General features: G+C 41.6%; 2 protein-coding genes across 3 annotated transcripts; one reads left to right on the top strand and one right to left on the bottom strand.

Moving 5' to 3' along the window:
• Nucleotides 1-297: 297 nt before the first annotated feature.
• insb (preproinsulin b) lies at nucleotides 298-1,945 on the top strand. The gene is made up of 2 exons (XM_005916484.2): nucleotides 298-963; nucleotides 1,645-1,945. Exons 1-2 carry the CDS (start codon nucleotides 720-722, stop codon nucleotides 1,788-1,790), a joined length of 390 nt encoding a protein of 129 aa, XP_005916546.2. The 5' UTR covers nucleotides 298-719; the 3' UTR covers nucleotides 1,791-1,945.
• Nucleotides 1,922-9,548, bottom strand: hmmr (hyaluronan-mediated motility receptor (RHAMM)). Of its 2 annotated transcripts, XM_005916479.3 has the most exons (20): nucleotides 9,269-9,548; nucleotides 8,912-9,010; nucleotides 8,731-8,822; nucleotides 8,546-8,623; nucleotides 8,207-8,395; nucleotides 8,027-8,113; nucleotides 7,833-7,944; nucleotides 7,686-7,751; nucleotides 7,461-7,534; nucleotides 7,277-7,344; nucleotides 6,838-7,196; nucleotides 6,600-6,748; nucleotides 6,260-6,474; nucleotides 5,059-5,175; nucleotides 4,754-4,933; nucleotides 3,935-4,660; nucleotides 3,774-3,846; nucleotides 2,971-3,147; nucleotides 2,677-2,839; nucleotides 1,922-2,541 (listed from the first exon to the last, which is right to left on the bottom strand). In XM_005916479.3, exons 1-20 carry the CDS (start codon nucleotides 9,312-9,314, stop codon nucleotides 2,522-2,524), a joined length of 3,090 nt encoding a protein of 1,029 aa, XP_005916541.1. In that variant the 5' UTR covers nucleotides 9,315-9,548; the 3' UTR covers nucleotides 1,922-2,521. The 2 variants fall into 2 exon arrangements, with proteins under 2 accessions (XP_005916541.1, XP_005916543.1); XM_005916481.3 differs by lacking the exon at nucleotides 4,754-4,933 and having other exon boundaries at nucleotides 9,269-9,538.
• Nucleotides 9,549-10,365: the final 817 nt, after the last annotated feature.

Consider the following 10,365-nt stretch of genomic DNA (forward strand, 5'->3'; position numbering starts at 1 on the left):
GACCTTGAGGATACACTGACAGTATCCACATTGGTGATTCTGGGGCATATTCTTTCTAGCTTTGATGGGGCCATCATAAAATCTGGCTCAACTGGGGATAAAAGTAAAGCAAACGGACTGAGAACAAAATCAATTTTCAATCTACTTCAACAGAGGCTGTGCAGAAATAACATTAGGCTCAACTTTGGGTGACTGAAATCTAAAAAAACTAAAAAGGAAAAAAAAATATACCTATGAAACTTAGAACATTACAAAAATATTACATTTTTGGGGATGATTTTCTATTTAGAAAAAGATTATCACTATGTTTTTCACAAGGCTAATGCAACATAGAGTGAAGACCAAGTGTGTCATCAAGATGTAACATTTGAAATGATCCTCTTTTCTCAAACACTGAAAATTTGGAGAATACGACAACTCTTCCACAGATCTTGTTTTTCAAATGGTATTTCCATCAAAGAATGCAGTATTAGCTTTTCCCCCCCTCTCCCTCCTTTCTAAATTTTGAGTTGGGGTATTGCCATGTGCCTCATCTTTGCAGCTATTAGGTAGAATCTCACAAGAAGTTATTAACAGAAAATGCCAGGAAAAGTCATCATTCGGCATCACTTCATGCTCTTTCACTCCTCCAAACCTTCAGACATTATGTATTGATAACTGAATTCACTTTTACACTTTTCTTTGAAACCCAACACAATAAAAATCTGAATAGCTTTCAAATGTTTGTGTATGAAGTCCTCTTTTTTGCCCTTTGTTCAAGCGGTCTCCCTCGTATGGCCAGGGTATCATGGGCAGTGTCCATGCTGTTACTGCTGATGCTCTGCTCTCCAGGGGGGTCTTCGGTCCCCCTCAAGCATCTGTGTGGTTCCCACCTGGTGGACGCCCTCTACTTTGTGTGTGGAGAAAGGGGCTTTTTCTACAATCCGAGCCGGACCCACAAGCGTGATGTGGAACATCTGCTCGGTAAGACCACCGTTCTGCTTCTCTTTTTTTTGACTTGTGTAAAATAAGCTCTAATTGTCCCCTTGATGGTGGGAGTTCAGAAAGGAACAGCATGACATCACCCCAAGACCCCAGTGGTGCTTTGTGTGTCTAGTCTCTGAACACAGTGTTCAAAGTTCAGACTCAGTCTAATGAAAATGCCAAATTGGATGCTAGCTGGAAGAAAAATGTTTAGGGACAACATGCTGAAAGCTTTACAGAACTATATCAATGTATTGAGTCATCATTAGTGTGCAAAGCCTAACTCCAGGCTCCTCTGAGTTCAGTGGTGTAGTCAGGCTTGTGGTTTGTAGCTTTCAACATCTATGCTGTGACAAAACCAGTTGATCAAAATTGTGAAATCGCTAAATTATTCATTATGTTATTTCTAGAAACTTTTTTGGATCTTCCGCATCAAACGCTCTATTGATGTTTCGACGTTAACATTAGGGGTGTAAGCTATGATATGCCTCCGTTAGCGCTCCATCATATCTCCTCTTGAAGTACAGACTAACAAGACTAAATGGATTGGGGAGATCAGATTAACTAGCCATTAAGTCTCCATTAAAGTGTGAACAGTAAATGGTATTTTGCGGAACTGGAGATTTGCACAGCAGCATCAGGACTTAACACAGGGCTGTGGAAACTTTCTCCACTTCAAAGGGTTCCTGTCTAAAAGGGCCAGACAGGACCAGCGACTGTGGAGGGCTTTGTCGGGCCGCGACGAGCCCAAAGTGAAGAGAGGGATCGTGGAACAGTGCTGCCACAAGCCGTGCAGCATTTACCACCTGGAGGGCTACTGCGACTGACTCGCCACTTCAGGAGCACCACTCATAGCCTGTAAAAAGGTCCCGAAGTCAATTTCTGGCCTGATACTTGCTGGCTATGTCTTATCAACTGAAGGAAATAAAGCTTCCTGACCCATAACCCAAGGCTCTTCTCTGCAAAGATGTGAATTTGTGTTTTTTTTGTCGCTCATATATAGTGCAGCGGAAACATGGGCTGCGGTAGCCTTTTGCTGTACTTCAACCTGTGGCTGCAGTCCTAGAGTGCTCTCTTCTGGCTGAGGATAGACATGGCCAAAATGATCCAAATGAGAGAAAAGAAAAAAGCTCCTTATAAAGCATTTCTACACCTAGCATGTGAATAGGTCTCAAGAACGATTGGGTGCAAGAAGAGTATTAAAATTTGTCTTTATTTACAGAATAAGACAGACTTATTAAGAGCTTTTCCCCATGAGATAATTACTACAACCCTAAGATTAATGAAAAAGATTCAAATTCAGTTAGCAAAATGCACCTTGGATTTTTAGCCAGTTACACTTTTGATCTCCAATTGTTAGCATCTAAGACTTTATTCCATCTTTTACCTCATTAAGTTTAAACAGTTTTTGTTACAAAAAAAAAAAAAAAAAAAAAATCCAAACAAAATGTACACACTAAAACAAAAGGCTGTAAAACCTCAGTTTACACTCTCATAACCCACAGATACTAGATCTCAGAAAAGTCTCTTGGCAGCGCTGCTAGCAGAGTCCTAAAGCCTAAAGTCCATAATGGTTTCCTAACAAAACAAACAGAGAATCAGAGTTTTAAAAACACTTTAGGAGTTACATAAAAATGAGACTCATCCACAAAAAAAAATGTCATATTTCATCTCATCATTCCTTCAAGGTTCTGGCCAGATGAAAGTGCTTACCGTCTTTAAGCGGCTCAGACGCTTCAGTTTGCCTGTTCTCCTTATCATGTTGGAAAGCTTTGCTGGGGTCAAACCTGCGGCGAGGCGTACCGGGGAGCTTTGACTTCACTTGCTCCAGATCAGTCTTTAGCCAGCTCACCTGAGAGCGAAGCTTAGACACCTCCTACACACACACGAAAAAAAAAGGGAAAATAAATAAATAAAAAGAAGGTGGGGAGGGTGTAGTGTAGAGGCATGTTAGCTTGAAATGATGTCTGCGTTTTGGAAGGCAGACAATTCTGCATCACGTTTTACCCGTTTCAGAGAGATGTTCTCATCCTTCAGCTTCACCACGTGTTTGATCTTCTGCTTCTGGTTCTGGTGTCCCAAGAGGCGAGCGTAAGCGTCAGCCAGTTTGTTTAATTCCTCCTGGTTTGCCCCGTTCTCATTAAGTAGTGCATTTCGCTCTGCTGCAAAGGCATCGAGCTGTTCCTGCAGACACACATTAATTAGTTTTCACTATTATTCTGATAACTGTGTGTTCACAGAAATGTTATGACATCAACATTCATTGTGATTTGACCACTTGATGAATACACATCTCCACTCTTCAAATCTTCACCAACTTCTGGGGAAAAAAAAAAAAAAAAAAAGTCTTGCCTTTTAGTTGCTTAAAAGCACTTCAATCGGTAAGACTAGAAAAGTACTGTGCAAGTACTGCTCCATTCACTGCTAAAAACCTCCACTTTTTTCCTCTCAATCACCTTCTTCACCAACTGTGTCTGTGAGCCATTTGATGCTGGGTGAATAGAGTAAAGTGGGATTATTAGAACTCTGGAGCTCCAAAGAGAGTGTGTAGAAGTACTGAAGCTGTTAATTGAGCTGAAGACAACTAAAAGACAGCCTGAACAGCAGAGGTGGGTGAGAAATATCTGCGGGTTCATATGTGGCAGTTTTATTTTGCTGGTAAGATAAACATAAAGTGCATGCACCCTGTCAACTAAACCAATTAAACAAGGAGGGGTTTTGCCGTTATTAATCTAAAAATACGAATTAGTGCAACTTTAATGAAAATGTGTGTGGGTTTCTATGAGTTGTCATAAAAATAAATCACAGACCTGGAAGGGCTTGACTTTGGCAAACAGTTCCTCATATTGTTTCTTCCAGTGCTCGGTCTCTGAACTTGAAGAACTTAAAAGAAAGTATACGATGAGTTAAAAATGCACAAATTGTAAGAGCAAAAACCTCCAGAGGACACACAAAGATCAACCTCTCTCACCTCTTCTCTTGTGCTTCAGTTATTTGTCTTTGCAGTTCCTGCCGCTGCTCCTCCAACTCCCACTGCAGCGTAACCTTCTCCTGAGTCAGTACTTTTACCTGCTCTCTTATAGCTCGTCCGTCTTGTCGCACCTCATCCAACACGCGCTGCAGAGCTTGTGTTTTCTCTTCTGCGAGGCCTAATTGGGCCCGGAAGCTCTCGGTTTCTTGTTCAACCTCATCCAGGTGAGACTGAAGCAGATTTCTGGCCTGCTCGGCCGTGCTAAGTTGATTTTCAAGATCCACCTTAGATTGGTCTCTGAGCTCTACCTGAGACAGTAGACCTTTCCTTTCCTCCTTTAATCTCTCGAGCTCAGTCTGTAGTCTGATCACCTCTGACCTTAGCTGCTGGTGGTCTTTCCTTTCAACCTCACATGCTTCCTTCTCCTCCTGAAGGGCGATCTGAATTTTAACCTTCTCCTCTCTTTCTTGTTTGAGCTGTGTCGTCATTTCCTCCTTTTCCCCACTGATTTCCTCCAGCAGTTTCTGGGCTTTTTCCCTCTCTTTTTGGAACTGAGCTACACTCTGACCTCTCTCTTCCCCCAGTTGTCCCAGTGCGTCTTCTTTCTCCTTTTTCTGCAGCTGTACCTCCTGCTGTAGCTGACTGATCTGAACAGCGTGGCTCACCTCCGCGGCCTTCATCTCATCATCTTTTTGTGCAAGGCAAGCCTGCACCTCCAGCAACATTCTACAAAGTCAAAGAGAAAGGTAGAAAAGTGACAACTTTAGCAAAGGTAGAAATTTTGTTTAAAAAAAAAAAATAATAATTTTTTTAGGATACCTCAAAATCTGCTCGCTGGCTTTCACTCCAGCTAACTGTATCGCCTGCTGCTCTTTTAACCATTCCCTGACTCTCTTGATCTCCTCCTCCTTCTGTTGAAACCCTGTGAGGATCACCTCCTTAATTTCAAGTTCTAGCTCTCTCTGCCTTTCCTTTGCTTCCTTTAAAGCCTCTCTGGTACTGAAAATTAAAACGAGCATCCCGTGAAGCCCATGCTCTGGCAGAAATCCACATTTAAAGCAAGCACAAATCAAACTGGCTTTTCAAGAGACACATCCAAGAACTACAGACGCTTGAGCGCTCACCTTTCCAGCTCCGTGACAGTTTCTGCCATCTTGCTCAGGGACTTTGTGTGCGCCTCTTCAAGCACTCTCACAGCAGCTAAATGCTCCTCTTTCACAGCTGCCACGTCATTGCTTTTACTTAAAAAAAAAAAAAAAGACACATTGTCAGTTTACGCTCCTAAAACACCCAATTCACTATAACAATTGACAGAAGTATCAAAAAATATACAAAATAAAATAGCAGTGGTCACATAATGCATCAAGTAACACTGCATTTAGAAAAACAGATGAGACAGTTTTTCAAACTTTTTCTTCCTCAACTTCCTAAAAACATTAATAAATTAATACTGTATCTTTGGGTTTGGATTTTTTTAAAAACACACAAATAAATAAATAATAATATTGGAAGATATAGTGGAATAACTGTGCTCGCAACAACAGCAGGGGTTGTTGCGAGCACACATCTACGGTCTACGTAACGAGGTGATCTGGGGTGAATACTTCAACTTTCATAAACTATTCGCTTCATGTTGCCTTGTGAAAACCCGTCCACTGAGATTTCCTCCTGATGCCACTGACTATCACAACTGGAGGAAGAGCTTACTGATGCTATTTGAAGAAAACTGGAGCTCTATGGTTTAACTTCACTTTTATGTAGTGTTAACGGAGTGAACTTGTACAAATGTAAGTGGAATAATAGGACTTTCTGTTTTCTCATGAAACTGCTCCCTTAATTTCATTCCAATTACCTTGTCGGCTGCAGCGAATATTCTCGTGTTGCCAAACTTTTATTTGTGTTTGGTGCGAACAAACCATAAGAGAATTAGTCTATGGTATGGAATAACCTTGAGTCGTAATAAAATCTTCGCTTGCAGCCCTAGCTACAAGGTGCACATCATCAATATTAAAGTGACGTGGCCCTCCAAACCTCTTACATTTACCAGACTCTCAAAAAGAGAAAAGAAAGAAAACAGTCACCAAGTGCCCTCCTTTCTTTATACACCAAGGATGAAGTCAGTACATTTGGAAACTTTAAATTGGTCTAAAACAGAGACAGTGACCCACTGACTCCGTCATGCTTGTGATGGACTGATGCACAGCAATTATTTTCTCCCCGCTTTATTTACGGTGCATGCCAGGACATGCTGCCAGTCTAGTGGGTCAAAAATAGTAACACATGGGCAGTGACACCCATCAGTTTGCTTGCCCTTTGGTTGCTCACCTCTCCAAAAGTGCTTCTGTATCACTCAGCTGTCTCTCCAGCTGCCTTTGGAGGGTCTCCCGACTCTCTGTCATTTCCTGATTATTCTGCTCCTGTTCTTCCATAAGGGCAAGCTCTCCCAGGACCTCCTCCATCTCTTCCTTTAGCTGTCTGAACCGATTCTCTGAATCCTCTCGCTCCTGCTCCACTAGCACAGATAGGGAGTCCACTAATGACTGCAGGGAGAGGTGAAAAGACAAAAAAAAAGAAACAATAAGTTACAGCTTAAAAGTTATTGCACTGAGTTTTGGTTAACAAAAAACAACAGCAAACCCAACAGACAAGAAAAAGTTTGTCTCACCCTTTCCTTTGCCAGTTCCTCAGTAAGCTTGGCATGTTCTTCCTGGAGCTCAGTGCATCTCTTTGTCTCCTCTTTTTTAGCCTCCTTTAGCAAGCCCAGCTCCTTCTTCAACTCTTCCACCCTCCTTAGTCCCTCCTCCTGAGTCTTGCCTAAGATATATAAAAACAAGAACTTCACAAACCTGGAATTATTTTCTGTACCTTGAATAGCCAAAGCCACTGGCTCAGGATGAACATACTTCTCTCTTCCTCGGAAAACAGACACCTCTGTTCAAGATGCGCCACTCGCTCATCCAGCTCCTTCTCCGTTCTCCGGAGCACCTCCCTCAGTCTAGAAAGCTCTGCTTCCTGCTGGCCTACTGTCACTTGAGATTCTTGAACATCTTGGTTGGCTAACTTTATTTGTTCCTCCATGGCACTCATAGAAGACTTCAGCTCCTGCTCTTGTTCCTCAAACTTCTTTTCCATTTCCCATAAAGCATCCTTTGTTGACTGCAGCTCTTGCTGGAGTTTGCGTACCACCTCCTCTTTTTGCCGCAGCGCATCTTGAGTGGTTTCAAGCTCAGAAACACACCGCTCTAGTTCGGACTCCAGCTGCCTGTGGAAAAATGACAAATGAACATATAAGACACGCAGGAAGGATAAATTTAATTAGATATACATTAAGCGTTTGCTCACTTTAGTTTCTCCACTTGGGAACCAGCAACAGTGTTCTGTGTCTTCTCTTGAATCTTCAAGCGGAGCTCCTATGGCCACAAAGATGGATTAAACATGACTTTCACAATTTATGAATAAAAGATGGGGGAAGACAAATTAATAAATACATATTTGCAGCATGTGGTAATGTAAATCTAGTTTATACCTGGTTTTCATCATTGGTTGCATCCAGGTATCCCTGCACTACACGGATCTCCTCCCTGAGCTCCCGTATCACAGCTGGCAGAGAATGCAACCATTAAAAAGAAACACAGTAAAGGTGATGCTACTTGCTTACTAATGTTATTCCCAAGTCAAAGATGGTGAAAATGTTCATTTGCCTTCCAGTTCAACTCAACAGACTTTGTGAAAAATCCAAAAGAAAACTCACCATGTAATCGAGCATTTTCGTTTTCCAGATCTTCATTCTGACTTTTTGTCACCTGATGGAGGTCCTCTAGAGAAAGATAGCATCCCTAATTAGTTCACCTACACATTCTGCATATGTAATAGATAGATATATAGTCTTAAATCTTACCCAAGTCTTTATTCCTGTCCTTTAAAGCTGCGAGTGTAGCCCTTGCAGCTTGTAGGTCAGTTTCTAAAACTTTTATTTGGCCTTCAGTGTTAATCTGAAGTACACTAAATTCCTGAATAAAAAAAAAAAGGACAATTTATTACTGCACATGGGTTAATATTAAGGTAGGATTTAACAAACTGAATGAATCATACCTGGTTTTTCACATCCAAAGTGTTCCTAGCTTCCATCAACTCCATGGTAAGGGAATTGATTCTCTTTTTTGTTGTATCAGCAGACACCTTGAAAAAAAATAAAAAAACACCCACCATTCAAGTCCAAACACACTCATGACGGTATTTCTAAATACAAGTAGAGCCTAGATATCATCATACCTTGTTTTTTAGGAACTCGTTGACTTTCTTGAGTTCAGCTCGCTGTCTCTCAAGTGTGGTAACACTGGCAGTGAGCCCGGTCCTTTCCCTGATTGCAGCCAACAGCTTGGCCTCTACCTTCTTTAGCTCTTCTTCCAGGGCGAGTACCCGACGATCCTGCTCCCCACGCTGTTGCACCAGGGACCGGATCTGGGAAGAATCAAAGCTCAAACTATCTTTCTGGTACAGGCACCAACAGGATGAACAGCAGCTTGAACACTTACTGGTGCACCAGTTCCACAGTAATAACTAAGGACACAAGCTACTGATTACAGAGGACTATCAATCTTTGAGGTGTACCTCCTTCTCCAGTAGTTTCTGCTGCTTCCTCTCCGCAGTCATGCCATTCCTGTCTTTCTTTGCACTTGACCCCTCAGGCTAGTTTTTGACAAGGGAAAGACAAAGGAAACAAATATTGTATATCTCAAGCAACTCTATGATCAGCAGGCTCTGCAGAGTGGCGTTAGCAATAACATTAAACTCACAAGGACATCAAGCGACAGAGTCCTGCGGACAGGAGAAACTAAGGCATTTCTGGAAGGCGATGGTGGTGGCGGCGGCATAGCAGCTCCATCAGCTGAAGACACAAAAGAAAAACAGTGGTACTAACGTTGTGTTACCAGTTACACCATTTCCTGTAGCATTACATGTAGCAGAGCCACTCACCCGCTTTAGGAGGTTTGAATCGATCAGATTTGTCAAAGGATGTCGCTCCTCTCAGGTCCCCAGGTTTAATCTCATAGGACCCCGGAGGAGGGGCGCAACCTTCGAACAACAAGAAGACGTTAGCTGTAATATCGATCACCGCAATCAACAGTGGTATCATAAACACCATCAGGCCTTTGTTATGTAAACAAATAACCACCCGTGGCTATGTTTTATTAATTTATATAGGTTAAACAAGAAATCCCGCTAACCAAATGTGCCTTAAAACGCTTGCTTAGCTTTAGCCAGCTAACATAAGCCATTTAACGTTAAGTGGTTGAATTTGGCAGCATGCTACAGCCGTTAGCTTTTTCTTACCTACGTGTTCGTTGAATCTCCTCAAAGGAGCTCGTGAAAAAGACATTTTATTCCACTGTATGTGACTAACTTTGAATTTCTAGAAGTGTCACAAAGGCTGTAGTGCAGCTCTCACTGACAAGCAACGCTCCGCCGCTGAAATTTCAAAATAACGTCATGCGTAGATTTATCTGCCCGTAGCCAATAGGGATCCAGTCCCCATGACGCAGTTCCGGATATCGCGAGCGTCTTCTTTTCACAACAAATTCAAATAGCCCTCAAGTTTACTTAGAAAGTGTAGTTTCGGATTTTGTGTAAATCCGTAACTGTAGAAATTATATATTTTACTTATTTTATACACCCATTGATGTACACCTGTACAGACTTAACATACTCGTTTTCGATTTGATTTGTTTTTTGGGGGAGGGGCTTCCCCAGGTCTTTTTAAATGGCTTACCATGGACGCTTTCTCCCATTGAAAAATAAAATACCATCCATAGCTCGATTTTTTTAAATAACTAAAAATCCAAAAATAATTAAAAACAGTTTAATTGGCATAAATTGCTAAGTAAAATAATTCTGTTTAATAGAATAGCAAAAGTCTACAAAGTCCAGTTTGGTCTTTGGTCGCTAACCCAGTTAATTTTTAAATACAATGCATTCAGAAAGCATTCCAACCTTTGTTATATTGCAGTTTATCTCAAAATGATTTTTTCCCTTTAATATGTACAGATGTGCTCCACAGTGAGACAAACATTTTTTTAAATGCTTGGTATCTATTTTTACTATAGTTCTGCAATATGATAATAGTATTACATAAGTATTCAGAACCATTTACTTAATATTTTGTTCAATCGTCTTGTCTTATGCAGGGGTCTCGAACGCCAGGCATCCAGGGCCGGTGTCCTGCAGGTTTTAGATCTCACCCTGGGTCAACACACCTGAATCAAATGATTAGTTCATTACCAGGCCTCTGGAGAACTTCAAGTCATGTTGAGGAGGTAACTTAGCCATTTAAATCAGCTGTGTTGGATCAAGGACACATCTAAAACCTGCAGGACAGCGGCCCTCGAGGCCTGGAGTTAAAGACCCCTTATAGGTTATGGTCCTACAATATT

Source organism: Haplochromis burtoni, unplaced genomic scaffold, assembly GCF_018398535.1.
Source record: "Haplochromis burtoni strain Fernald_Lab_line unplaced genomic scaffold, NCSU_Asbu1 Contig_19, whole genome shotgun sequence".
NCBI lineage: Eukaryota > Metazoa > Chordata > Actinopteri > Cichliformes > Cichlidae > Haplochromis > Haplochromis burtoni.

Excerpts from the sequence above, each read along its gene's own strand:
- insb (XM_005916484.2), top strand. The coding sequence starts at position 720 with ATGTTTGTGTATGAAGTCCTCTTTTTTGCCCTTTGTTCAAGCGGTCTC. Across the intron at positions 964-1,644 it reads TGATGTGGAACATCTGCTCG|GGTTCCTGTCTAAAAGGGCC; the intron begins GTAAGACCACCG and ends TCCACTTCAAAG.
- hmmr (XM_005916479.3), bottom strand. The coding sequence starts at position 9,314 with ATGTCTTTTTCACGAGCTCCTTTGAGGAGATTCAACGAACACGTAG. Across the intron at positions 3,148-3,773 it reads CCAAAGTCAAGCCCTTCCAG|GAACAGCTCGATGCCTTTGC; the intron begins GTCTGTGATTTA and ends GTGTGTCTGCAG. Across the intron at positions 2,840-2,970 it reads AGAACATCTCTCTGAAACGG|GAGGTGTCTAAGCTTCGCTC; the intron begins GTAAAACGTGAT and ends GTGTGTGTGTAG.